The 26,030-nt window shown below is 37.3% G+C and overlaps 1 protein-coding gene across 1 annotated transcript in view; it reads left to right on the forward strand.

Moving 5' to 3' along the window:
* The window catches only part of LOC126474942 (uncharacterized), a 147,876-nt gene that overhangs the window by 1,692 nt on the left and 120,154 nt on the right, over positions 1 to 26,030 (forward strand). The window contains exon 2 of the mRNA XM_050102461.1: positions 7,363 to 7,695. Within this exon, the coding sequence (XP_049958418.1) occupies positions 7,363 to 7,695 (333 nt within the window). The remainder of the gene's footprint in view (positions 1 to 7,362; positions 7,696 to 26,030) is intronic.

Genomic DNA, 26,030 nt, shown 5'->3' on the forward strand with positions numbered 1-26,030 from the left:
TTTTGCTACCTCTGCATTTTGGCTGGCAGTTGTTGGCTATGTCAGAACAGTGAGGTGACAAGCAGCCAAGCATGGGCAGGCTTGCCCAGAGGAACTGCTCAATGTGTTGAACACAGACCATGCAGGCTGGAGAGTGGCAGTGTCATGCTGGCTGGGTCTCACTGTGTGTCCCAGATCTTGTGGCAATAATAGGGCTGACTGCCAGTGGTTGTTGGTTCACAATAGCAAAATGTTGTGTCCAACAACAGGTCACTGTCTGCAGCTGCTGGTGGCAACAGCAGCTTGGTTGCAACTCTAGATTTTGGTAGAATTTTATGCCATTAAATGTTCATCTGCGTCTCTTGTGTCAATTAATTACTAATTACTGTATTCACAAAGTGTTAAGGTATTTGGTGGAAAGTAAACAATTTTTGGGTGTATGAAATTACAGTGCCTGTGTTGTCCAGAATTATAACGCACTGTTACTTTGGAAATGCATGCATGTCCAAAAGAACAGACACTACATGAGTATATCCATTATGAAATATATTAAATATATTTACAGTTGTGAATATGAACAACTGCCAGCTGTATAATGAATGATACAATGAAACTTTGTGCCAGACCGGGACTCAAATCCAAATTTCCTACTTATCCCAAGAAGTTACCTAGCCAGTAGGCTATCCATGCATGACTCACAGCCAGTCCTGTGGGGTTGACTCCATATGGAAGTTTGAGTCTGACTGTTAGCTGTGCATGGATAGCCTTACAGTAAGGTGACCACTCTTGGTAAGTGTGAAATCCAGGTTTGAAACCCAGTCCAGCACAAATTTTCATTGTTGTCATTCCATTATGCAGCTGATGGTTGTTCAAATTTGCAACTGCAAATAGATTTCAAGTATTTCATAACTGCTGTAACTGCCGCTGTGCAGGAACATTGCATCATAATTCTGAACAACACAGGCACTGCAATTTCGTACTTATACACCAACACTAGGGAAGAGACTTTCAATTACCATCTCTCTGCTGTACAAGAATACACATAATGAATGTATGAGTGCAGGTTGTAGACACATAATTGATGACACGTGTAGTTGGGGTCTGGCCATGATTGTGCACAGATAGCCTAATGGTAAGGCAACTGCTCATGATAAGAGGGAAATCCAGGTTGAGTCTTGGTCCAGCACAAATATTCATTGTTGTCATTCCATTATTCAGCTAATGGTCATTGATATTAGCAACTGTGAATATATTTCATGCTTTTTGTGTGTATCTTTGCACTGAACAGCCACTGATTTAAAAGATGCACTAAGCAAGGTTGGTATAACTTTATTAAACAGCCTGTAGGTGCTCCTTGTGATGGGGCTGGGTAGAGAGTGCTGACTCGTCTGCTTGCTCTTCAACTTTTAGATGTACAGAAAGGAGCAGGTTTATCAACAATAATAAATATTTCACACTGAAAGCTCCTCTATGACACAGATATTAAAGTACAGATAGAGTTGAACTGCATGCCTCAGAAGATTGTCATCCTTTTCATACATGCATAGAATTTTACAGTATATTACAATATCCTGTGAAACAGGAATTACCAGAACATTTCAGAAATATTAAATATTGATATAATTGATGAATTGCAGCATTGCACATATGGAACTGAGCTGTGTGGATGATGATGTGAAACCAGCAGTTAATTTGTAGAAGCCAGAAACTAAAATTTATAAAGACCTTGAAATATATTGTGCTAAATTTCAGCAATATAGTCAGAAAAGGTATAAAATTCAGTACATTAGACAAGGGAAGTGAAGCAGATGTCATAGTAACAGAATCCTGGTTGAGAAGGGATGCAGAGGGCAGAAACTGTTCTACAGAAGGTACCGTATAGACAAAAATGGTAGTGGGACAGGAGGTGGTGAGACTTTAATTTGAGAGCATGAAGCATTTGCATGTCAGCAGAGTTTCTGTAGTAAAGTAAATGAAATTCTAGGAGAGTGGCTCAGCAATTATAACAGTAGTAAGTCTATATAAAAAACACATTAAAAACTGGGAATTGCAAGGCATGGAACTTGATAGATTTTTAGGTTTTGGTAAGCAGAATGAGAAGAATAAATACTGTTATAATTGGAAGAGTCCTAAACATGGGAGGAAAGCAACGAGAAGAAAAAGTGGACACCCAGGGAATGAATCAACTCATAGAAAATAGGTTAATCTGAGAAATAGGCTATGAACTATATGTTTAAAAAGATATAAGAAATAAAAAGTTCACCGTATGAGTTTTTTGATCAAACCTGCTAAAACATTGCTTACAATGGGTGCTACAGAGTGGTATGTAATGGGTTCCCAAGGAAGGACAATGGGAAGTCCAGACTGGAGTAACAAAAATATTATGAAAAGGATAGATTGCTGCTCACTGTAAAGATGATACACTGAGTTGCAGACAGTGATGATAGAAAGTCTGTTACATATAAGCTTTCAGCCAAAGCCTCCTTCACAAAAGAAAAACATTAACTGCAGAGAACTAGCCTAAATTTGGCTGCAGTCATTTATGACTCTAACTATAACTTTTCATTGCTTCAGTATTCACAAAATTATTAACTAATGTAATTAATCTGATAAATCACTGTGATTAAACTTTGAGCTTGTGTGGTGTTTGAGAGCCCTCCCCACCTCTATTTCACCAGCAGTGAACAATTATGTGTGTGAAACAGCCACCAAAGCCAATCTATGTAGTCCAATAAAATATTACTGTAGAATCATCAAAGACAGAAATCACTATGAGTAATGTCAGTATTATTTCCATGCAAAGTATTGTTCTCTAATCAGTGTGAAAAGAGGTGTTGAAATTTTTTGTATTACTGTGATTGTTAAACAATACTGGAAAGTAATCTGCTACTCAGAATCAGGTCCCTGACACAACAGGGTAATTTATTTTGTCTTGAAGAGCACTTTGAGTGCTGTGCCACAACAGTTGATCTGGAGCCACAGAAGCTGGTAGCGCTGACAATTCAGAAATCATAAAACCGTAATTTTCATCCAGCAATAAAACAGAATGTCAAAACGATTATGCAGAATCAAATGAAGACTCATTGTATGTTTAGAGTTAAATATCAATCTTCTTTCTAGTAATAATAATGGAGCACTTGAAGTTCAGTTTCAAATTATTTATCACAGCACTTTGTTCTAACAAGGGAAGTTTTGCTGATCTTTCATACAACCCAGCACACATATAGATCCAGCAAATGCTCTTCTAGTCTTAGGTTCTTCTCAAGCTCTCTTCTCTTAATCAGCATTCAAAATTTTACAGGCCTGTCAAATACCATACAAGAATGTCATCTGTCAAGTAGTGGCATCAATGACAAAAATCCTGAGGCAGTTGCAGAATGAATTATGTTGCAGTAGAGCCAGAGAAAAATACCTTCCCATGAAGACTTACTTTACTGTTCACTCCACTATACTAAGTTAACTGGAAGGTCCGATATTCATAGTTATGTTGAAAAACACACTGTTTCTAACAAAGACATTTTTCTGAATGGCCATTCTTTTTAATTGCTAAGAAGGTTTGTTTTCTGCCATTGTTATCAGAAATGAAATATGCATGTCCAAAAATGGTATTTATAAAATGTGCTTGGAGCAAGTCTGTTATATGTATTTATGGCAGATACCACCCAAAATGCTGTCAGCCTACCAATGATGATGAAAAATTATGAATGTAATGACTTTGCTCTGACAACATTTTAATATACTAATGAATATACCAACAAATAAGTGATAAATTCAAAATAATTTCTTATTATACTTTGCTACAGATGTGTCACTATGATTACCATTATCATTATTATTATTGTATCTTTCCAAAGAAACATGGTTCTTTGTAGAGATAAAAGTGTTTGGTGCATAATCTAAAAAAAAAAAAAAAAAATATTTCACAGGACTTGCAGCGTAGCCATTATCTGTACAAATATGCCTCCAGTAGATGTGCCTCTGTCAAATCTGGCTGAAAAGTGATTGCCAAATGTAGATTATTGTGAATGATGCAGTCTACACTGAGATTACAATTCAAACACTTTAATTTCACTTTGATTGCTGAATGAACTACTGTCTATGGCCACATCAGGTCTCATCTATTGTAATTATGTACAGGTAAACAGCTAGTCACATATTACACTGTACACTCAATTGATGTCCTATAATGTGATTTTTCAAGTGCAGTAATCTAACACTGAAGTGTGGCAAATATATATAATTAACACAGTCACAGAGTGAAGTTACCAAATCATTGTCCTTGAAATCTTTCAGTCACATCAATATGAAAATGATATAAATAGGCCTGCAAAAGAAAACTAAAAAATGCAACAGTTAGAACCAAGTAAACTGTAGTTCAGAATGTGTACATAAAAAGATGGAATGAATGTGTTAAGTCACATGGTAACCACTATTAAAGATATAATCTGATATTTATAAAGTCATATAATAGGATACATTATTTCTCTTTGGAAATTCAATTGGATAGTTGAGTCTGCTGCTAGTGACAGGTTGATTTACATTTTCATGTTTGCTGCAGTCCTATCATCTCCCCACCCTCACAGACATGTCTGCCCATGTAACCTTTTATAATCAGTACTGCTGCAGGCATAACTCCTTATTTCCTTTGCAAATCCATCACAATGCAATGCCCTTATCATAGTTTCCTCTGTTGTTGAACAATGTAAATTTCATCTCTGAAGCTATTTCTCTAGTGTTGATAGATCTATATCCTGATGAACTTCTCTTTAACTTGAGCTGATAAGAGTTTTTAGTTGCTGGTGAATGTCTGAGTTGTATGGCCATGGTCCATTAAACTTTTTTGTTCTTAATGTTTCTTTTAGAGTTGCATTGGACATCTCCAGAGGTGCTCCTGGTTCTGTTTAGTCTTTCCACCCAGAGATCTATCATCCATGGCTATACAGAGAAGATGTCAAAATATACAAATATGGGGACAATTTTAACAGAAAGGAAAGCTATGAAACTTAATAATATATGGACAGTAATTCTACAGAACTGACAGATAAGTTTTCATCTTATACATATGACAGTTCAGTAGTTAACCGACCACCTCCTTTGTAGTCTGCATGACCAACTATATCCTCACCCACAATTACTTCTCCTTTGAAGGCATTACCTACAAACAATTCCAGGGTACAGCTATGGGCACCCGCATGACATCATCCTATGCCAACTTATCCATGGGCAATCTTGAGGAATCCTTCCTGAGCACCCAGAATCTCATACCCCTCACCTGGTTCAGATACACTGATAAGATCTTCATGATCTTGATCAGCAGTGAGGATGCCCTATCCCATTCCTACAGAACCTCATGACTTCTCCCCCATTTGCTTCACCAGACTCTACTCAACCCATCAAGCTACCTTCCTCAATATTGACCTCCACTTCAAAGATGGCTACATTAGGACCTCTGTCTACATCAAACCTACCAACCACCAGCAATACCTCCACTTCAGCAGCTACCACCCATTCCATACCAAGAAATCCCTTCCATACAGCATAGCCATCCATGGCAGTCACATCTGTTATGACCAGCAGCCCCTGTCGAAATATACCAAGGGCCTTTACAGATTGTAATTACCCTCCCAACCTTGTACAAAAATACGCCTCCCATACCTTGTCTTTCCAGTCACCCAACACCACCTGAGCATTCCTAACTCAGTACCACCCGGGACTAGAGCAACTGAATTACATCCACTGCCAGGGTTTTGACTAGCTCTCAGTGTGCCCTGAAATGAGTTATGTTCTACCCACTAATTCTTCCCACTCCTCCCACAGTGGCACTCTGCTATCCCCCGAACCTGCACAATATCCTTGTCCATCGCTACACAACCCCTGCTCCCAACCCCTTGCCTCATGGGTCATATCCCTGTAATAGACCAAGATGCAAGACATGTCCTGTACATCCTCCCACCACCACCCACTCCATCCTATCCCAGTCTTGTGATTTACAACATAAGCTGCAATCACTGTGCTGCCTTCTACATGGGCATGACAACCAACAAGTTGTCTGTCCGATAAATGGCCACTGACAAACTATGGCCGAGAAACAACTGGACCATCTGGTTGCTCAGCATGCCGCCAAACATGACATCTTTAATTTCAACCTCTGCTTCACAGTCTGTGCCATCTGGATCCTTCCCACCAACACGAGCTTTTCTAAGTTGCACAGTCATTGCCCTTATCTGTCTATCCCTTTCCCAGTTTCCATTTCAGCCCAGTGCACCCAGTCCTTTTACTTCTCTTCTTTTTCACTAACTCCCCTCTCTCCACCACACTCCATCTAACCTCCCAAGTGCACCTAGCCACCCCAATCTCCATCTCATCCCTGCACACTGCCAGCAACACTTTACCGTCCCCACTCCTACTCTGCTATCCTTCCCCTCCCCATCCCATCCTCCTCCTTACCTCCACCTGGTTGCCTCTCCCATAATACCCTGCTGCTCACAGTCTGGCTTCAACTGCCAGAGACTATAGTCATGTGTGTGTGAGTTGCATTTGCGTGAGTGTGTACATATGTGTATGTTGTCTATTTTTGACAAAGGCATTGTTGGCCGGAAGCTAATTTCCTAACAGTCTTTTTGTTGTGTCTTTCTGTGATTCAACATCTCCACTATACGGTGAGTAGCAACTATCCTTTTCCTTATATTGTTACATTCCATCCTGGATTTTCCATTGCTTGTTTTTGTTAGTTAAGTTTTATCTTTGATAAGAGTTATCTCTGCTGATCATGGCCTCATTTTCAGTATATTTATGTCAGTAAAATTCAGTGGAACCAGAAGTACTTCTGAAGTTGTCCTGCACAACTCTCAAATGTTAGGAACAAAACGGTTTTGTTGACCATGACCACATAATCCAGAAAATTCACCAGCACCTAAGACAGTCAGTTGTAAAAGTCTTTACTATACATTGTAGTTTTGTTCCATCTGATTCCTTCCAGACATAACAAGCTTTTTTACTGCTTTTATTTGTTATTTTTTTATCAAATCTCTTGATATTTTAATTATCTTTGGATCTAAGCTTTCTAGTGTGACACTGTAAAGGAAACCTTCCAACAGCAAGTTTTGTTCTTTGTATTTAATTTATGTGAATCATTTCATTTGGTTTCCACACAGCAGAACATTTGGATTTTCATTTGCAACGAAAATGTTAAATGACACATCATTATATCCGCTATGTAAATGAAAATTAACACATATCTAGATGTCACATATAGACTTTAACACAGTGTAACTACATTAAGACATTTAATAGTTGATATGGACTTAGTAAGCAATATTATAAAAGAAACAGCTCAGTAAAACATATGACTGGAAGAAATAATTTGATATGTTTTATTTACAGAAAATAATTTCATAGCTGTAACACCTTTAGTGAGTGCTGTGAGTGGCGAAATAACTTCAATTTTATGCCGTACTGTTTTCACATCTCGAATGACAGCACCAAGCCTTGCTACTTGCTGGTTCATTCACCCTGATGGTACAATTATTTCACCACAGTACAATTCATCAGTTCTAAACAGCATCTACAAGTATTATGGTCAGGGCTTAGATCATGGTGAATGTGGTCTGACAATAAATGCTGCCAGTAAAAGAGATGAAGGAAAATGGTTCTGCATTGGACAGCTGCATGGCTCCCTTACAGAAACATATGCTGAAGTAAATGTCAGTATTCATGGTAAGTGTATCATACACACTAAAATAAGTATGCCAATATAATCAGATAAGCCTATAATCTTTTATTCTAGTCCAATTCAACTGTTCGTACAAATTTTCACTGATATTTCAAATAATAAATACAGACAGACACACATATAATTCATGTCTCCTTTTAAATTACTACAAATTTCTCATTCACACAAGTATAATTTTGTGTAGTTTTGAAGAGACATTTTCTACTTTTGTGAGTTTCCCACATCATGTTAGTATATGGCCATAAGTAGTTGTAGTCACCTTGAAGTTGGTTGTCATTTGCTTGGGCCTCTGCAGGAGGTGGTTGCTGAATTTGTCCAAGAGCTTCTTTCAGTCCTCATTCAAAATGTCAATCCCTATGGGCTCTTGTTAGTACTGGGGAGGAGGAGGAAGAGGAGGGAGTGATGATCCAGGTGGCATTGTGGCATTGATTGTGAAGCCCCCATTTATGTTACGTATTTTGTGCTGAGCACTCTTTTGTCAACTTTGCTCATGGAAACGATTTTCTAGTGGCCATTATACATTTGGATAGACAATTAATTGATGGCCAGACTCACATTAAAGTCTGTACATAAATTACAGCATAGCTGTTCCATGGTAAAACTGTTTTCACAGGTGACACAGCCTCTTACTGGGTACAATGTGTCTGTGACAGGACTAGAACAGGATGTGCTGGATGGGATAGATATTGCATCTGAACCTTCCAGAGGGAAGTGAATCATATGTTAAGGAGCTACAAGTAGCTATGGCTTGAGGACTGACAGATATTTGGCAGATTTAGTAACAGAATATCAATTTGGGGGAGTGGGACAGATTTAGAGGGTGGCGGAATATCACTTTGGGGAGAGTGGGAAGGATTATGGGTAGGACAGTCATTTTTTCAGGGTATGATTCTAGGTAATAAGCCTGACAAAGCATGTGATTTAGCTAGTCCAGTCCAGGGTGATACTGACTGATGACCAAGTGCTCCTTCATAGGCTGCTTTGTGGAAGTAGTTGGAGCAGTATTGGTAGTAGATATAGTACAGGAAATCTGTGGACTGGGTGTCTGTCAGCCAGTCAGTACCACAAATATGGTGGTTGATTACCTTTACTCTTTCCTTTACAAGCGCCAAATTAATCATGTAATTAAGAAATATGATAAGTTGATGGTAACATAAACGCAAAATATGACATTCCTCTTTGCATATAATTAATTTTGAAACATTAACTGTGTATGAAATGAGGGAACAAATTTACTTCTTTTTATTTACCAAGGTTATTATGTTGTACAGGTAGCTAAATGCATTCATGCTAAAAACTTGGTACCTTTAGCAACATAAACCACTGCATTTTCCAATACAAATATGGCAATAATGAATAATCATTTAAGAAATTAAGAAATCAAGTAGTAGAATATGGTTGGAGGAACAGTTTTGTAATTGACATAAGAAAGACTGAAAAATACAAAATAATTTCAAAGTTATAAATATGTCTTTCATCATTGACTTATTTCCATGCTTGCTAAGAAAATTGGAGAGGAATTCCACCTTACACAAGACTTCTTTGTAGTTTTGTCTTCTCCCAGATGTGTTTCAGCACTTTTTGTGATATCTTCAGTGGGTTTGTTTATTTTACTTCTCCAAAACTGTTACATGTTAACCTTTAAAGAAACTTTGGCACAAATTATTTACTTTTGTAAAATAAGCAATTACTATCAATTGTTTTTACACTGATTTGCATGCAGTACGAAGTACAGACATGTATCACTGAGCTGAGGCATTCTATGTTGTTTATTTACTGTATGTCTAAAGTTTCTAGTTTTATAGTACATTTGGAAATAATGTGGATGTATGCATTTTTTCACATAGCTCAAATGGAGCTATGAGAAGTACCATAGCCTTAGATCTACTACACAATCTACAGTTTGTCATCTGCAAATAGTGAAACATTATTTAATTTTTTCTATTTATTATGCTTTTCTGGCCAATAATCACTATATGTCATGTTGTTTGTCATGTTACTCACAGTTTTATTGATGCTGTGAGGTTTTTACTTATTTTGTGTCATGAAAACATGCATTTTTGTTTGTTTTTGTCATTACATATTAATTCTATATGATTCCTTGCCAAGCACAGAGTTTTTGCTGCAATTACATATTGTTGTGACTGTATAGTGTTAATTTGTTTCATGCCACGTTTGTTTAGGATGTGGCACATAGACTTGAATTCTTGTTGACATTGTGGAGATAGGAGGGAGGAGGGGGAGAGAGAAGCTGAGGTAATTGTGGATAGGCATGTAGAGTGAATGGTTTGCATTGTGGGGAGACACAAATTTAATTTTAGAAGCTGATCATATGCGGTTTTGGAGTAGGCATTATTTATATAGTTCATCTATTGTGGCAAAGAGAATTTTATTGTGCAGTGATGTGTATTAATTTAGTACTTTCTTCCTCTATCCATTTTTGGATGTGATAGTTTTCTTCTGCTGTTAATTTTTTGGTATAGGCTGTTACTAATTTCAAGGATTTTCAAGTTGGTTTCTATGTTGGCTGGTTGGTGAGCCTGTGCTGTTAGGTGACCTGCAAATGTAGAGTGTGAGCTACTGCATTTCAGTGCTCTGAGATGTTTAGTATACCTGGTTCTAAAATTCCTGCATATTTGACCCACATATACAGATAGACAGCAGTTGCAAGTTAGCTGACATATTCCAGTGTTGTTGGCATTTCTTCCAAGTCTGTTCTGCATTGTGTTGCTGGTTCTGTATGTTATATTGAGCCCATGTCTCTTTAGTATATTGCCCAACCAGTGTATGACTTTGTTGTTGTAAGTCATTATGTGCAGTTCATTACTCATTGTCAGCTCATTCTTTGTGAGTTGTGTTGTGTTTGTGTGTATATGTTTCATGATTATGTGTTGCATGTTTTTGTCTTTTGTTGCTTATTTTATCTACAGTCTTTGTATCATACCCACTATCCTGTGCAATTTGTTTTATCATGCTCAGTTCTTCTGTATAATCATGTTTGTTCATGGGTGTTTTGTTTAGTCTGTGTAGTAAATATCTGAATCTAGCTTCTTTATGAGTTATGGGGTGATTGGCTTGGTTATGAACGGTGCTGCTAGTGGTTGTGTGTTTCCATTAAATTGTGAACACATGTTAATTTTTTCTCTTGTATATGGTGAGATCATAGGAACTGAGTTTTTCATCTTTTTGCGTTTCAATGGTGGACTGTATTTGTGGATGGATGGTGTTTATGTCCTCCTGGAGTTCTTTTATACTAGACTGTGGTCCATCTGTTAGGCAAATCATATTGTCTACATATCTGTCCCAATAATTTATTTTGTACTGCTTTGGTTTTACTGTTTTGTCAAAGACTTGATTTTCTATCTGAGTGATGAAAATGTCAGGTACAAGGCTAATGACTGGGGATCCCATAGATAGCCCTTCTTGTTGAGAGTAAAATTTTGCTGTTGAAACTGAAGTAGTTTTGCTCTGTGATGAGCTCGAGTACAGCTGATATTACTTGTATGTTTGTTGCGGGTGTGTTTCCTTGTAGTTGGAGGTATCTTTATATGATGCTGATGGTTTCTTCTGTTGGAACATGTACATGGAAATTATGTCAAGCGAAATTAATGTTGCAGTGTTTGCTATTTTTTTATTTTTCATTTTTTCTATTAAGCCACTCAAGTTCTTCAGGCTTCTGTTTTGGGTGTGTTTGTATATTGGCTGTATCAGTGTGTGTGTGTGTGTGTGTGTGTGTGTGTGTGTGTGTGTGTGTGTGTGTGCAGTACCTGGTTTGTGAATTTTAGGCAATGATTTTAGAGTGGGGGCCTTGGGACTTTCCTGCATCATTCTTTTAATCTGTGTGTCTATGAAAACTGTTTCTTTATTTTTCAGGGTTTTCTATAAGTTTCTTTGGTAGTGACTTGTTGGATCATTTGTTAATTCTAAGATGTTGCTTTGGACGAATTCTAATGTTTTGTCAATGTATTCCTTTTCTCTCATAAGCAAAATCAAATTGCCATTGTAAGATTTTGTGATTCTGGTATTTTCTTGTGTTCGTTTCTTCTGTAGCTTTCTGTATGTTTTTCCTTCAGTTGTCATCGTGTTTTATTTTATGGTGGTTTTGCATACAGCACAGAGTTCAGACATGTATAATTGAGTTGAGACATTCTATGTCGTTTATTCTTCATCATCTCCAAGGGAATTGACAGCATCAGCTCAAGGTAAATCAACAAGCAAGTCATCAGTTTCATCATCTTCAGTAAAGAAGGAAGCATCTACTGAAGAAAAATCGACATCATCACAGAGAACAGGAGGTAAACGTAAAGTTGTGTGTCCTCCTCATCTGAAGGATTTTTTAACCACAGGCACGAGAAAGAAGAAACCACCAAAATAGGTAATAATCCAAACAACTTCTCCATTTTTCATCAAAACATAAGGGGAATAAGAAGCAAACTAGATCAATTAGAAGTTAACATAAATAACAAAAACTTTATGAACAATGCTCAGATCTTATGTTTCTCAGAACACCATATTACAGAAGGAATTGAAATGTTACATATAGACAGTTATAGCCTTGCCACCTACTACTGTAGAGATAGCATGAGAAAAGGTGGAGTAGTAATTTTCATTAAGAATAATTTAACTTTTAGATCTGTAGATGTAAGGAAATATTGCAGTGACCAACAGTTTGAAGTGTGTGCAATAGAAGTGACATTAAACAGTTCCAAATTAATAGTAGTTACAGTGTACAGGGCACCAGGAACCAATTTCACAGTCTTTATGGTTCAGTTAGAATTGTTACTATCAACCTTATTTTCTAAAAATAATGACATTATCTTACTTGGGGACTTTAATGTCAACTTCGCAATGGAATGCAACAACAAAGTAGAGCTCCAGAATTTGCTGAGTTCCTACAATCTTACATCAGTGGTTGACTTTCCTACTAGGATCACACCTGACTGTCAATCTCTGATAGACAATATATTTTTAGATGTAAATTTATACCAGAACTTCACTGTCACTGCAATAGTAAATGGCATATCAGACCATGATGGACAGCTCCTCACTCTACATGACTACAGACCTGTCAAGAAAGCAGTCCCATCCTGGAAGGCAATCAGACTTATGAACAAAGAGACCCTGGAATTTTTTAACCATAAGCTGCAGCATGAAGATTGGAATTCAGTTCGCAGAGTAGATGATGTTGATACAAAGTTCAACATATTCATAAATGAATTCCTATCCCACTTTGAAGAAGCTTTTCCTAAAAAGTTTGTTAGGAACAATATTTCCTCGTCCTTAAAGAAGCCATGGATCACAAAGGGTATTCGAGTGTCATGTAAATATAAGAGAGAACTTTATGTTGCAACCAGAGGATCAAGGGACAGAGAATTAATCAGCCATTATAACATGTATTGTAAAATCCTAAAGAAAGTTATTCAGACATCAAAAGCACTGTATTATGTAAAAGAAATTGATAACTCCAATAATAAAATGAAGACTGTCTGGCAAATAGTTAACAAGGAGACAGGGAACAATAAAAAAAGAGCTGTAGAAAACTTCATAATCAAACATGAAGAGAATCTTGTGCAAAATCCTGAGATCATAGCTGAAATCTTTAATAAACACTTCCTGTCAGTGTCTGAGCAAATAGGCTGCAAGGGTTCTGTGAATGATGCCCTGACCTTTTTGCGAAATGCTTTCCCTAACAAAATCATCCAAATGCATATTAGACCTGTTACAGTATCAGAAATTGAAAGAACAATTGCCTCCATGAAAACCAAGAACTCCTGTGGAGTAGACAATATTTCTAGCAAATTGTTAAAGCAGTGTTGTACTTCTGTAAGCAATATACTGTGTCATATTTTCAATGCCTCTTTGCAGCAAGGAATTGTTCCTGATAGACTAAAGTATGCTATCGTGAAACCTCTCTTTAAGAAAAGGGAGAAAACTGATGTTAAAAATTTCAGACCAATATCTCTCCTGACTGTGTTTTCAAAGGTACTAGAAAAGCTCATGTATTCTAGAATTTTAGAACACCTACATAAATTCAATATTCTCAGCAAACATCAGTTTGGTTTCTGGAAAGGTCTGTCAACTGAACAAGCAATATATGCTTTTATAGATAAGGTTTTGGAATCTCTAAATGAGAAAATGGTGACAACAGGGTTATTTTGTGATTTATGTAAAGCCTTTGACACTGTGAACCACCAAATACTGTTACTGAAGGCAGACCATCTAGGAATAAGTGGTGTAGCAAATAACTGGCTTCAGTCATACCTGACAGAGAGGAAACAGAAAGTAGTCTTAGATAAGTCAGACAATTTGTGTGGTGGAATGATTTCATTGGAATGGAGAGACATAAATTGTGGAGTTCCACAGGGCTCTATTCTTGGTCCTTTACTGTTCCTGTTATTTATAAATGATTTACCTTATTCTTCAATGATTCAGTGCAATTTTACCATCTTTGCAGATGATACTAACATAATGGTTAATGGTCTTAAATGTGAAAATGTTCAAGAGTCTGTTAATACTATTCTTATAGATTTAATGAAATGGTTTACTGCAAATGGTCTTTCACTTAACCTGAGTAAGACTAATTATATTCAGTTCACCCCAACTGCCAAAACTGAGGAAGAAATGACTGTTAAATATGCCACACAGGTCATAGAAAGAGTGGAAGTAACAAAGTTTCTAGGCGTGAAGATTGACTGTAGAGTAAACTGGTCCCATCACATTTTAGATCTTTACAAGAGACTCAGCTCTTCAGTTTTTGCAATGCGAATCATCTCTGTCAGTGCAAACTTAAGCATTAAAAAAGCTGCATACTATGGTTACTTCCATTCTTTGATGGCATATGGAATTATTTTCTGGGGCAATCAACCTCTTGCAAAGAAAATATTCATTGCTCAGAAGCGTGTTGTAAGAGTGATGTCTGGTGTAGATCCTAGATGCAGCTGCAGAAGCCTATTCCGGAATCTGGGAATTCTTACAACTACTTCTCAATATATATACTCACTTATGTGTTTCATAAGTAAAAACACTGATTTATACAAATGTAACAGTGAATACCATCAGTATAACGCAAGGAGGAAACATGATTTCCACACTGAAGGTAATAATTTGAAGATTGTGCAGAAGGGTGTACAGTCCTCTGGTATAAAGATATTTAATGCTCTTCCTCCAGAAATCAAATGTGAAATTGCCAACAAATCTACATTTAAAGAGCTTCTGAGGCAATTTCTTTTAGCCATGTCATTTTACAGTTTGGAAGAGTTTATGAAACACAGTGAGAAACGCCCTTAAAATAAGATGTATTATCATATAAATTGAACATTAAGCTGAACATTCTTGTCACATATGTAACTCTTTTAGTGTTAACTGCTTATATTTAACAGTCTGGGTTATATGACCTTTTCAGGTTTAATTTACTTTGTTTTATACCTGTAATCTGTAGGTCTAAGGATTCTCATTCCATTATATTGTGTTATGGATCATTGTAGTGGTTAAGTAACTTTATATTCTTTACCTGTAAACATAGTGTACTGTACAAGTACTTGTCATTGACAATGTAAAAATTGACACACACTACATCCATGTGAAATTGTCACAGTTGGATCCATGGTGTAAGAAATAAATAAATAAAATAAATAAATAAAATAAATTTATGATATGTCTAAAGAGAGAAGAGAAAACTCTAGGCTTTGGAAGAAATCATATAAAACGAATGTGTAATGACATAAACGAAAGAAAAAGCATGCTATATCAATGCAAAATAAGTAAAAACACCATAGCATCATTTGAACATATGATCATCAAAATTAAATTTTTGTTTGTAGAGGCACTTCATCACATTGATAAATACAGAAAATGTATAATAAATCAGTACCAGAACACATTTGTGCTCATGACAATGAAAAACATGAAATATCACTCACAATTTTCCAACATTAAACTTGCCTGTGGCTTTGACATAACACATAGCAATGGTTTTTACTTTCTATCAAGTTTTATGGGACATATTATCAGCTAACTACAAGTGATTTATGAACAAGCAGAATTACTCAGAAGTGATGTACAATTTCAAAGCAATCCCTACAATGTACAAGGAAACACAGCTACTTATTTCAGACATTCTCAGAATGGAGAATATGGTCATTTGATTTGATTTTCTTGGAAGAGATGCATCATGAAAAGTCTAAGCACATGCCAACATGCCACCCACACATTGTCACTTGCACCAATTGATGTATGCAGTGCACAGTCCATAGCATTTTTCTCCAAGTTCTGAAATCCACTCATTAGATGATAGCAGTAGACACATATGAGGCGTAGATATCCCAGTGCTGAAAACTGTGTATTACTTTAGTGACACATGTTTCATCAACCACAAAATGGGCCTCTATATATGGAAATTTAGAGTGTAGTGTGTGATAATTAAACCTTTCATAAATTCACCATGAACTTATAAGGCATTCAACTAATTCATTTCTTAAATTGTTAGCATTAAGTACTTCTATAAAGTTTCTTTGTTATTTACAGAAAGCATTACATTTGCAAAAAGGTAATACTCACATTTTATCTTTTCCACAATGTCCAAATGTACTTATGTTGCAAACTTTGTGTCTTCGGCAATGTACATTACTACTAACTTTGTAGTTCTTCCATACTACTTTCATGTCTGATTTATTACAAAGTAACTAGCCATATTTTATAAGACAATTACTCACAATGAATAACTGACATTTTCCAATGTGTTTATTTTAGTTTCACAGTTTGTTATGTGTTGCATAGAACATTTTATTGATTCTTTTATTGAAATGATATGTATACATGATTAGTGTTAACATTGATGAACACGCTATTTTTTGTAGTCCTACGCATGGAACTACACTTAAAAACAAGTTTTTTATGCTATTACTTTTCAGATAGAAATTCATCTGTAGAACAGGAGTTGTCTAGGATAAATGATTTTATTTTACCATTGTACCACTTCTTTGTTTCTTTCTTTCTTCATGCACAAAGGTAATTAGGTAATAAGATGATGAGAGCCAATGAACTCCCTCAATTAATCAATAAATGAGAGTGACACTGGGTGAAGTATTTTTGGAAAATCAGTACCTGTAGCAACACTTTTGGAAAGCTCTCAATCATTGCTAATGAAAAATTGGCCCAATACATAGCAAAAAGCATTTCTGCCTCTAATATGCAGAAAGAACTGCCTTTTGTTAAGAGTTGTAAAATTTCATTCAAGAAAAAGATCTTCACATTCTTTATGAATAAAAATCATTTTTCATTAAAATGAAACAGAAGCTGTCTTTAGACAGGAAATCATTATATTACATCATTTGCTTGAGATCATAATGTTGAGTTCCTTAAACCCTATTATCATATAGTAACTTAATTGAAAAGTTTGTTTTAGAGCTCTTCAACATCAATTGCTACATAAATACCCCTTGTAGCTTATTCCTTGCATTATTTAGTGATTTGCTTCTATGATATATTACCAATTTTTTGTCATCTACCCATCCTGGATTACTGTACCATCTTGCTTGTTTCTTTCTTTTTTTCCTTCTTCTTCTTCTTCTTCTTCTTCTTCTTCTTCTAGTCTTTCATGTGTCTTATGGGGTTGGCATGTTAATCTGCATTTCACTATGCTAGTGGTAGAGGTTGGATGGATGCTCTTCCTGTTGACATATACCAACTCCCCTTACACAGGACAGAATTTGTGTACTCCATCTGTCCACTTCAGTGTTTCCCATTTGAAAGAGTGAGAACATTTCTAAAATATTTGTTAATCATCTAACTGAGGCACGGTGTATCAACACAGTATTCACCTAGCTGGATGTGGAAAGTGACCTAAAAACTACATTCAGCTAAATCCTATAAGTGGGGGTTAATGCACACAGCTATCTGAATGGACAATCTTGCTCTTTCCTTTTTTCTTGGAATCTAGAAAAATTCTTTCTACCACTGATTGCACTGAATACATATCGCTTTCACCTCCATTCATTTCTATCATATTCTTAAACAAATTTCCTAGTTGAGTCCCCCTGATTTACTTCTTTACTTTACTGTCTTCTCTAGTATCACACAAAATGCATACCTCACATAGCAATAATGCTCAAGAGAAGAACGCACAAGCTGAGAAGCACCAATGTAACTGTCTTCCCTGTTCTACAATGACATGACTTACTGTTATTGGCCATGTCTAATTAAAGAAGTGGCAAGTGCAAATAAAGATATACAAAATATGTGCAACAGGATAGATAAAAAAATTTGCTCACCAAGTGGCATCAGGAGGCCACATATATAGAAGGTATTACGTGTGCAAGGTTTTGGATCTAGTGGCTCCTTCTTCTGGCAGCAGGGCTGAAGGGGAGGAAGAGGGGCAAAGGAAAAGGACTGGTGAGGTTTAGGAAAAGCAGTAAAGTTTGGAAAAATTACCTGCATCATGGCAGACATGCCAGATGGGATGCGAAGGACAGATTGAGTGTTGGGGGACTGCACCAGATGAGATTTGAAATCTTGAAAGCGGAAGATAGAATAATATGCAAGAGAGAGATTACTGCTAAAACATCGTGTATGAGTTAATAACAGTGAAAAGCTAAGTGCATCTTATGTGATAGATGTGGAAGGGGTGTGGTAACATATAGACAGGTGAGAAAATGAAAGATGCAGAAAATTAAAACAAAGTGAAGTAAGGAATAGTTAATGTGAAGAAATGCTGAGACCAAACAAATTGCTGTAAATAAAAGCCTGGTGGTGAGAACCAAGGCATGGTGTAGTGCCAGTTCCCACCTGTAGAGTTCTGAGAGACTGATGTCTGGATGAAGAATCCAGATAACACATGTGGTGAAACAGACACCAAGGTCACAACTGTCATGTTGTAGTACATGCTCTGCAACAGGGTATTGTGTGTTGCCAATAGAGACCCTCTGCTATGTGCATTCATCCTAACTGATAATGTTGTGGTAGTTAACTGATGTAAAACACTAAACAGCGTTTACATAACTGCTGGTATATGACATGTGTCATTTCACAGGTGGCTCTACCTTTGATATTATATGTTTTGCCAGTTACAGGGCTGACATAGGTGGTGGCAGGAGAGAGCATAGGGCAAGTCTTGCAGCGGGAATGGTCACAGATGTAGGAGCCATAGTGTAGGACGATGGCTACAGAAAGGGCATAGAGTCTGACAAGGACATTGTGGAAATTTGGAGGGTGACAATAATCTATGTTGTGTGTGGTGGGCAGAATCTCAGACAGAATGGACCTCATTTCAGGGTATGATTTTAGGAGGTCATCACCTTATAAAATATCTGATTAATACATTCAAGACCAGGATAATACTGGGTGACAAGTGGTGCACTCTGAAGTTGATTTTTCAAGGGATCAGCAGTACCAGGACTGGATGTTATGGCCCAGTAAATCTGCTTTTTAAGTAGGCTAGTGCAGTAATTACATCCTGTGAAGCCTGAGGTGAGAATGAAGGTGTACTGCTGTATAGAGTCTGCATCTGAACACATAACTTTCCATTGAATACCAAGGCTGTATGGTAGAGAATATTTGACACAGAAAAAATTATAACTGTCAAAATGTAAGTACTGTCCTTTGTTAACAGTTTTAATATGGGTGGAAATTTGTGGCTCACCTTCAGTGTGGGTGAGATCAATATTAAGGAAAGTAGCATGAGATTCAGAATAGGGCCATGTGAAATTTAGTTGGGAGAATCCATTTGAGGATTCCAGGAATTTTAACAGGTCTGCCTCACCATGAGTCCATATGGAAAAGACATCATCAATGCGTCTAAACCAAAGTAGGGCTGAATGCTTACAGATCCAAAGAAAGCCCCTTTCAAGTAACCAATGAAAAGGGTTTCCATGGCTGTACCCTTGATCTGTTTGTATGTCTACCACTCAGCGGTGAAACAGTTGTTGGTAAGTACAGGGTGGCGCAGGGAAATGGGAAATTTTGAAATAACGTCATTTCCATGAATAAATTCATAAAACTAGTAATTTATTAACAAAAGTGAATGTATTCAGTATGCCATTATTCAGTATGTCTTTACAATCAAAATGTCCAAAAGTGTCTCTTTACTTTTTAAAGATGACATCAGAAAGATGTGCTCCCATTCGGCATTCACACTCTAACAGCCTGTTATGAAAACTCTGGAATGCGCGGTGTAGCAAATCTTGGGGAATGGCAGTGATTTTGTTTTCAATGTTCTCCTACAGTTCATGGATTGTTGCAGGACATGTACGGTACACCTTGCCTTTAAGATATCCCCACAGGGAGAAGTCGCACACACTAAGATCAGGGGATCTCGCAGGCCACCATTACATGAAATAATGCATCTTCCAAACAATTGATGAACTGCTGCCATCGATTGTTGAGCAGTGTGTGACGTGGCTCCGTCCTGCTGAAACCACATGTTTTTGACGTTAAGATTAAGCTCGTACAGACTCAGTGTAAAGAATGTTTGAAGCATTTTAACACATCGAGTGGATGTTACTATCACTGCACTACCATCCTCACATTAAAAAAAATAAGGGCCAATAACACCATGACATGATACAGCCCACTATATTGTGACCTTGGCGCTATGTAGTGGTCGCTGGTGAAACTCACAAGGATTGTCCTGTGCCCAATAACGAAAATTCTGTTTGTTCACGAATCCGTTCAGGTGGAAATGGGCTTCGTCTGATATCCATAAGTTACCAAGGAAATTTGCGTCCTCATTGATTTTAGCCAATATCTGGCTACTAAACTCCATACGTGACGCTGGGTCTCGTTCATGTAAGTGTTGCACAATCTGCAACTTATAGGGATGGAAGTCTAATTCATGGAGTATTCTTTGTAAGCTTCGTCGCTTAATCCCTAGCGAAGATGCATGCTGTCGAACGGAGTGGCGAGGACTTCTCTCGATTGCAGCTCTAGCAGCTGCAATGTTCTCTGGGGTACATACCGTTGGAATGCCACCTAGAGGGTTCTTTTTCAAGGCAAATCCTGTTTCTTCAAAATTACGCACCCATGTTGTAATCGCATGCGCAGATGGGACACGTCCATGACGTCCAAGCTGGTAATGCTGTCGAAATGTTCTCTGCACAGCAGTCACACTATCACCATTTTTGTAAAACGCTCTCACAGCTACTGCACGTTCCACACCAGTCAAATTCTCCATGATTACTAAATGGCAATGCGTTCACATCAATTGTGCAAAGTTTCGAACATCTGCCAGAGCCACAGTGCTGCCAACTGTAACATTCAAAATTTCCCGTTCCCCTGCGCCACCCTGTATAAAGTTGATTAAGGTATGTAGGACAACACAGTTTTGGAATCAGATGGGTGCTGAGTAGGAAATGATATTTCCAGTTGATTATATGTGAAGGAAAGTAGGACTTTCACTAAAACATCATGATTAAGTACAGGTTTAGGGCTGAAATTAAGACCCTTGGATAACACAAATAATTTAGGAGGAGAGAGCGCTATAGACAAAAGGTTGAGAACACTATACTCTTGTGACTAGTTCTTGTAATTATAAGTTATTACTGGTGTGGAAGGCAGTGGTGAAGGTTGGGAGATGTTGTGGAGGTTGGCCAAGCTCGGTTTGTAGGAGAGGAGTGGTGGTTGATGTAGCATGTTACAGAGCTGTAGAGGGACAGGAAGGGAAACAACACTGCTGAGATAGTCAGGGAGAAGGTGAGATAGCTTTTAGAGGTGTTATTGCAGGTTAAAGTTGGCTTGGTGGATAATGTCATCCAAGGAAAGGTGAGGGGTCGATAACTGCAGGATTTTGTAGAAGGAGAGAAGTATGGTGAAGTGGGAATTGGCATATGCGGCATTTAGGTCACAGATTAGCTGGATAAGAGAAAGAGATTGCTGTATTTGAAACTGTAAAAGAGGCTGGTGAAGAATGGGATTAAATCCAGAAACAGGGACATTCAGTGTTAGACCTACAAGAGTAATATGAGGGGAAAAGTAGGTTTCAAGAAACAGAATGTGGGCCCTTTGCTTTGAGTGTGCAAAAGCATGTTTTTGAAACAAAGATGTGTTATGTGATGAGATTCATCACGGCAAGAGTAGGGGGTTTGGAGTGTTAGATATGGTGAGAGTGCCAAAAATGGAAGCAGAAGGTGGAGAAAGATGGAAAAACAGAAGAAAAGCAAGAAAATACAGAAAAAACATCAGAAAATCAGAAAACTTCATACAAAAACCATAACAGACAAGGGCGAAGAGGAGGTTACTGAGTGGGAGAGAATTTCTTACAAGAAAAATGACTGTATGACACAAAAAAATTATTGGTGAAGAAAAAAATTGATAGCGAAAGTTGTGAAAAGAAACAAAATTTTAAAAACTTGGCTAACAGAAATAGGTCATAGTTGAATACATAGTCTAAATGTGTTTGGCAAATAAATTAATGTAGGAGACAGCAGCAAAAGCCAATCAGAGCGACTCAAAGAAAAGAAAAGCACAAAAATGAGAAATAAGTAGATATAAATAAGGTAGGTGGAGGCTGGAAAAGAAAATAGCTGCCAAATCTGCAAATACATTGGCAAAAGACAATCGGGAGAAGTCCCTGCAGTCTAAAGAACTGCAAACAAATTATTATAGACTAATTTGTAAATCAATGAAGTTGTTATATCCAAAATCATCAGTAACAATGGACCCATATACATACAGGGAAATCAATACCAGAAAAGATATACGGGGAAACTCTCTTTTAATCTTCATTGTTAACATAAGTAAACAAGTGAAATAGCCACTGGCTCCAAAAGCTTGTACACATAATACTTTTCATGTGTGTATTCCTGCTGCTGCTTGGGACATTGATTTTTTATCTATGCAGTCACATTATGTTTTCAAAATATTTTTTGGATATTTATATGTATTTTTATATATTGGAACATGTAACAATCATTCCTTCTTATGTAAAGCTCTTGTGAGTCTTTGTTGTCATCTATCTTGTTCAAACTGTCTTCTGTTTCCACCTTATGTGCTAGTCCACTCATTTATTTATCTTGTGGCAGCCCCACCGCATAAATTTGTGAATGGAGCACAGCAGCTTATAGCCAGCCCACGTTAGCTGCTTTAGCTGTCTATTGGTGTGCATTCCTTCTGATAGGCAAAACTGTGGCAATGTGGGGTGCACATGGGCACAGGTCAGGAGGAAAAACAACGGCAGTGTGAACTGAGCTGACACATTTTTTAATAATCTACAACTTCAGTCTGCAGACCTTGTTGGTTGAGCTTAATGTGAGCTCCTGATAGATATGTGCAGAAGTGTATTTGGCTCTATTTGTTTATTTCCACCTTTGCTCCATCATGTCTGTGAAATACATCATACCCTAAAATCACAGTCAAAAGATTTGTTTTGTTCTGGATGCCTGGTCACTATTCTTCTGCACTCACATGACTGACACAGTCATCACAGAGGTGTGTACAACTCCAGGATTGGTGTTCAGGTGGAACTGTTGTGCAGAGTTATCACAATTGCTGGTTATTAGACATGTGAGGGGTCTTCGGTTTTGTCACTTGTTTATTTAATCATTTGGCAGCATAAACAGATTTTCGACAAGTGTACTTATCAGTTCCCATTATCACATTGTCACCATAACCTACATCCTGAACAAAGTGCATCAGTGCAACATTAAAATCGACCTACTGCAAGACTGACATACCTACACATTTCCACTTCACTGGTGATTCCAATGTGATCATTAGGGTAGATAAGTGGTGATAAACTTTCATCAGTGTGAGTCACATGAAACTGAAAGTGATCTAACACTTATGTATACATGTACGAAAAATGAGTTTGTGAACAGTGAAAGTAGTAAACAATTTATTTCGTTACTTTATTCACGATAAAGGATGACAGCCAAAAACAGTTGCAGGATAAAAATTTTATTAAAATTCTTGACCAAGGTTTCAGTACATATAAATATACCTTCATCAGAAGTAAAACATCTAAAATTACATACTGCACTGGAGATAAATAAAACAATTGTGCCAAAGGCGTCGTCAATAATTAAGACATCTTCTCCATTTGTACAACATGACTATGGGCACAGGGTCAAAGTGAACAGTTTAGCACCATTACTTTGCCTATGAACTAGTGAAAGTGCATGAGTGCAACAGTAAAGTTGGCCTACTGCACAACTGACTTAGTGGTGATACCCACACATCCTGCTTCAATCTGTACCACCCACATTAACCAACTCGTTACTTTAGTATCAGTGTGTTTGTCAAGATGACAACTTTTCATGTAACACACAACCAATGCTGCCTGCCACTACTGTCACTAGCCAGCCATGCTAGGTTACACCCACTGTGCATTTGTGTGCTGACATCATGCACCACCACGCAATCACCACAGACTGGTTGCCTCCATCACAGTTGTGCTGATGTCACAACAAAGCATGTGAAACCCAAATATCCGTCACACAAGCAGGATACCTGCACTTTCTCACATTTTCTGAACTCCACTCTGCAAGAGGAAATTTATTTGACACCCATGCTACAAAAATGCGTGAATGGACTAGAGCCACTCATGGTCAGCCCTAGTTAGCTGCATCAAATATCCATCAGTGTGCATACCTGGCGATAGGCAATATTGTGGCAACATGTTGCTCCCTGTCTTCTTCTTCAACAGCACCTTCCTCTGCTTTTGGCCCTTCCCTGTCCCCTTCTCCCTCCCTATATCCCTTATATGCTCTACCCTCTGAATTCCTTTCATCTTGTTGTTCAGATGCTGAGCCATGTGGTGAAACACTTGCCTCATACTATCCTGCTATCCCCTTCTTCCCTACACCTCATCACCTCCATCTATCCAGACAACTGCTTTCGATAATTCATATTCATTAATCAGTGTCACTGCTACTGTGAGCTTTATGTCTGTGTGGCTGTGCATGTAAATGTGTGCACTGTTACCAGAGAAAGACTATGAACTCAAAAGCTAATGTTAACTGCCTTTTATTGCATGTCTCTGCACACCATGCATCAATCTTCTACAGGTAACTGGTTGCCTTTCCCTTATTTTACATAATAATTTATTGAAATATTCATATCTATGGATAAGTAATATTCTGTATCATATTTTTAATGTTTCAATTTAATAAGGCATTGTTCCTGAAAGACTCAAATATGACATTGTTGATCCCCTATACAATAAGGGTGACAAAACTCGGCTCACTAACTACTGCCCTGATTCATAATTAATAGTTTTCCCTAAAATTCCAGAAAATTAATGAATACAAAGTTACTAAATACCTCACAAAGAACAGAATTATCAACTAAAGCCACTTTGACCTTCTAAAGGGCTGTTGAACAGATCATGTTAAGTTGTTGAATCACTAAATAAAACATGATAGCAACAGGAGTCTTCTGTGACTTATCCAAGGTTTTGGTTGTGTCAGTCACCATATTCTCATGGGGAAAGCCAAATTAGTTTGAATAAGGCTGCAATCATATCTCTAGACACAAAAAACATAGTTTTAAACAAGTCAAGTGGGGTGTGAGATACTTCTGGGCAACCTGAATGGAGTCCTATTGGTTGTATTGTGTCTCAAAGCTCAGTTTTGGGTCTATTGTTGTTTTTGATCTTTATAAAAGATCTACAATTGCATGCAAGCTGGCCCTGTAAATTTACTTTGTTGATGATAGCACAATTTTCATGAGTAGATGACCAGATGGCAGTGTTGAGGAGTCCATAAACAACACATGCTCTGAAATGGTTAATCATTCTGTGAGAACTGTCTTTCAAGAAATCCACATAATACCAATTTTATTCAGTTCTGCAACAAAACAATAAATGAGAAGGAATAAATGTTACATGTGGAAATCAAGAGACAGAAAGAATGACACACGTAAATTCCTTGGAGCACACATTGAAAGTAAAATGAACTGATCCTCTCATATCCAACAGAACTTACAAGAGTGAGCTGAGCTACAAATGCAATCAGAATGACATCTTACAGTGGAGACTTAACCACCATGAAGTCTGCATACTATGGGAACTGTATTTTCACTCCATTATTTGCTATGGGATTATCTCCTGGGGGAATTCAGCTATGGCAAAGAAAATTTTTGTGGTCCAATAAAAGGCTATCAGAATGATTTGTAAAGTAGTCTCTCGTAGCTTATGCCACAACTTTTTGAGAAAGCTTCAAATGTACAAAATTGATATATATTTTTTGTAAATGTTTAAAGAAGGCTTAAGGTGTATGCACATTATCCAGGATTTTTTTATTAAAAAAGAAAAAGAGATCAGTGATGTAAAATAGGACTGTTTTATAAACATCTTTCTGGCTGATTTGTTTCACATATATACGGATGAAAT

This window comes from Schistocerca serialis, chromosome 4, assembly GCF_023864345.2.
Source record: "Schistocerca serialis cubense isolate TAMUIC-IGC-003099 chromosome 4, iqSchSeri2.2, whole genome shotgun sequence".
In the NCBI taxonomy this organism is placed as follows: domain Eukaryota; kingdom Metazoa; phylum Arthropoda; class Insecta; order Orthoptera; family Acrididae; genus Schistocerca; species Schistocerca serialis.